Source organism: Prunus mume, linkage group LG2 (genome assembly GCF_029339155.1).
Source record: "Prunus mume cultivar Tortuosa linkage group LG2, ASM2933915v1, whole genome shotgun sequence".
NCBI classification, from domain to species: Eukaryota; Viridiplantae; Streptophyta; class Magnoliopsida; order Rosales; family Rosaceae; genus Prunus; species Prunus mume.
Window position 1 is genome coordinate 33,123,410 of NC_142699.1, and position 1,609 is coordinate 33,125,018.

Consider the following 1,609-nt stretch of genomic DNA (forward strand, 5'->3'; position numbering starts at 1 on the left):
TTCCTCCATAATCCAACAAACCAATGTACCATTTCATCAAATTTTCTTGGCAAACAAACAGAACACAAGAGAAAATAACACAGGTCATCTATTATACATTAGAAAACTGAAAGTAAAAAGAAAAAGAAGACTTAAGGAAAAGGCTAAACTTAAAGCATGTTACGAAATATGCACAACTTACACTGCAAGTCCTACCAAACCCTCACCCTCAAATCATTACTGTTCCTATTAAAATTCCACACGTACTTGCCCTCTTCTTCTCCATCCAAACCAACCACCGTGTCCGCGTCCCCATAATCTAACCGCACACGGGTACGGCAAATCGGGCACGCGGACACCTTCACCAGCCACGTGTCCACGCACCGCCTATGGAACACGTGGTTGCACGCAGCGAGTTTCCTGCACCACTGCCCATCGCGAAACGCGTCCAGGCAAACGACGCAGTCCGTCGGCGTCGACGAGGACGGCGTCGTTTGGGATTGGGGCTGGGCTCTGAAGCGGAACTGGGGAAGGGCCTTGAGGTGTCTGGAGGAAAACCCAGATGAGGGTAGGGGGGATTGGGTTCGGCGGCGGTGGAGAGCGCCGGCGGCGAGGAAGAGGAAGAGGACGATGGCGGCGAGGCCGACGAAGAGGAAGAAGAGGGAGGTTATGGAGGTCATAACCAGGGCTTTGATGATGAGAGAGAGAAGCTTTGGATTGGATTTTGGAGGCGGCGGCCGTGGCTGTGGAATTACATGATTGTGGTTGCGGCGGTAGGGATCAGAGGAGAGAGGCATGGTGGTGTTTGATTTTGATGAAAGGTTGTTGAGAGTTTCTATTTAAGATCGAGTTTTGGAATGTCAGAGGAAGAAATGGGACGGGGGATATTTTTGCTAGGTAGATACCGCTTTTTAATTAATTCATTATTTGGTCATGGTTTGTGGGCCGTGGATAAGTCGGTTCGGATTGAAAGGACCCGTGTGCCGCCCATGTATACCAAATCAGCGTGCTACTGGCGCTCAATCCCAAAACTTATCTTTCAAAATGCAACCATTCATGTATATTTTACACTCAAAACACTTTTTTACGGTTATTATTATTATTTTTTCTCCATAAGATAATAGATTTTATTAGAAAATCAAAGTATTACAAGGATAAAGCATGTATAGAGTGGTCTCGTTAAAACCTCTATAAGAGAAACCTAATGGACAAAAGCCCAGAAAAGTAAAGAGTACCACACATGCCGAGATAGAAGAGAGTTAAGTAATACTACACTCATGAGAGTCCTCGTTTAGACAATCTTGTAACCAAAGAAGTGGGTCAGAAAACCAAAAATCCAAGGCCCTTTGAACAAGATTGAAGCGTGCAAGACGATCCTCCACTCCGTTAGTTGTGTGGGGAACAAAGCGGACCGAGTAGGAGGGGAACTAAGCGAGGAACTATCAAATATCTTCGATGAGAGCCTCTTCTGCCTCATAACAGGGATTTTCTTGAATGATTAGATATATGGTGGTTGAAGAGTTGGACTCAATAACGAGAGGTGTGAGAGAAGCATCCACCGCAAAAGAAATACCAATTTTGAGAGCATACAACTCAATAGCCAGGACTGACAGCACGCTAGGAGCACGCA

The 1,609-nt window shown here is 45.8% G+C and overlaps 1 protein-coding gene across 1 annotated transcript; it reads right to left on the bottom strand.

The window, feature by feature from the left end:
• Positions 1–877, bottom strand: LOC103323339 (RING-H2 finger protein ATL56). Its single transcript, XM_008225328.3, has one exon. It carries the CDS (start codon positions 774–776, stop codon positions 192–194), a length of 585 nt encoding a protein of 194 aa, XP_008223550.2. The 5' UTR covers positions 777–877; the 3' UTR covers positions 1–191.
• Between the last annotated feature and the right edge of the window lie 732 nt (positions 878–1,609).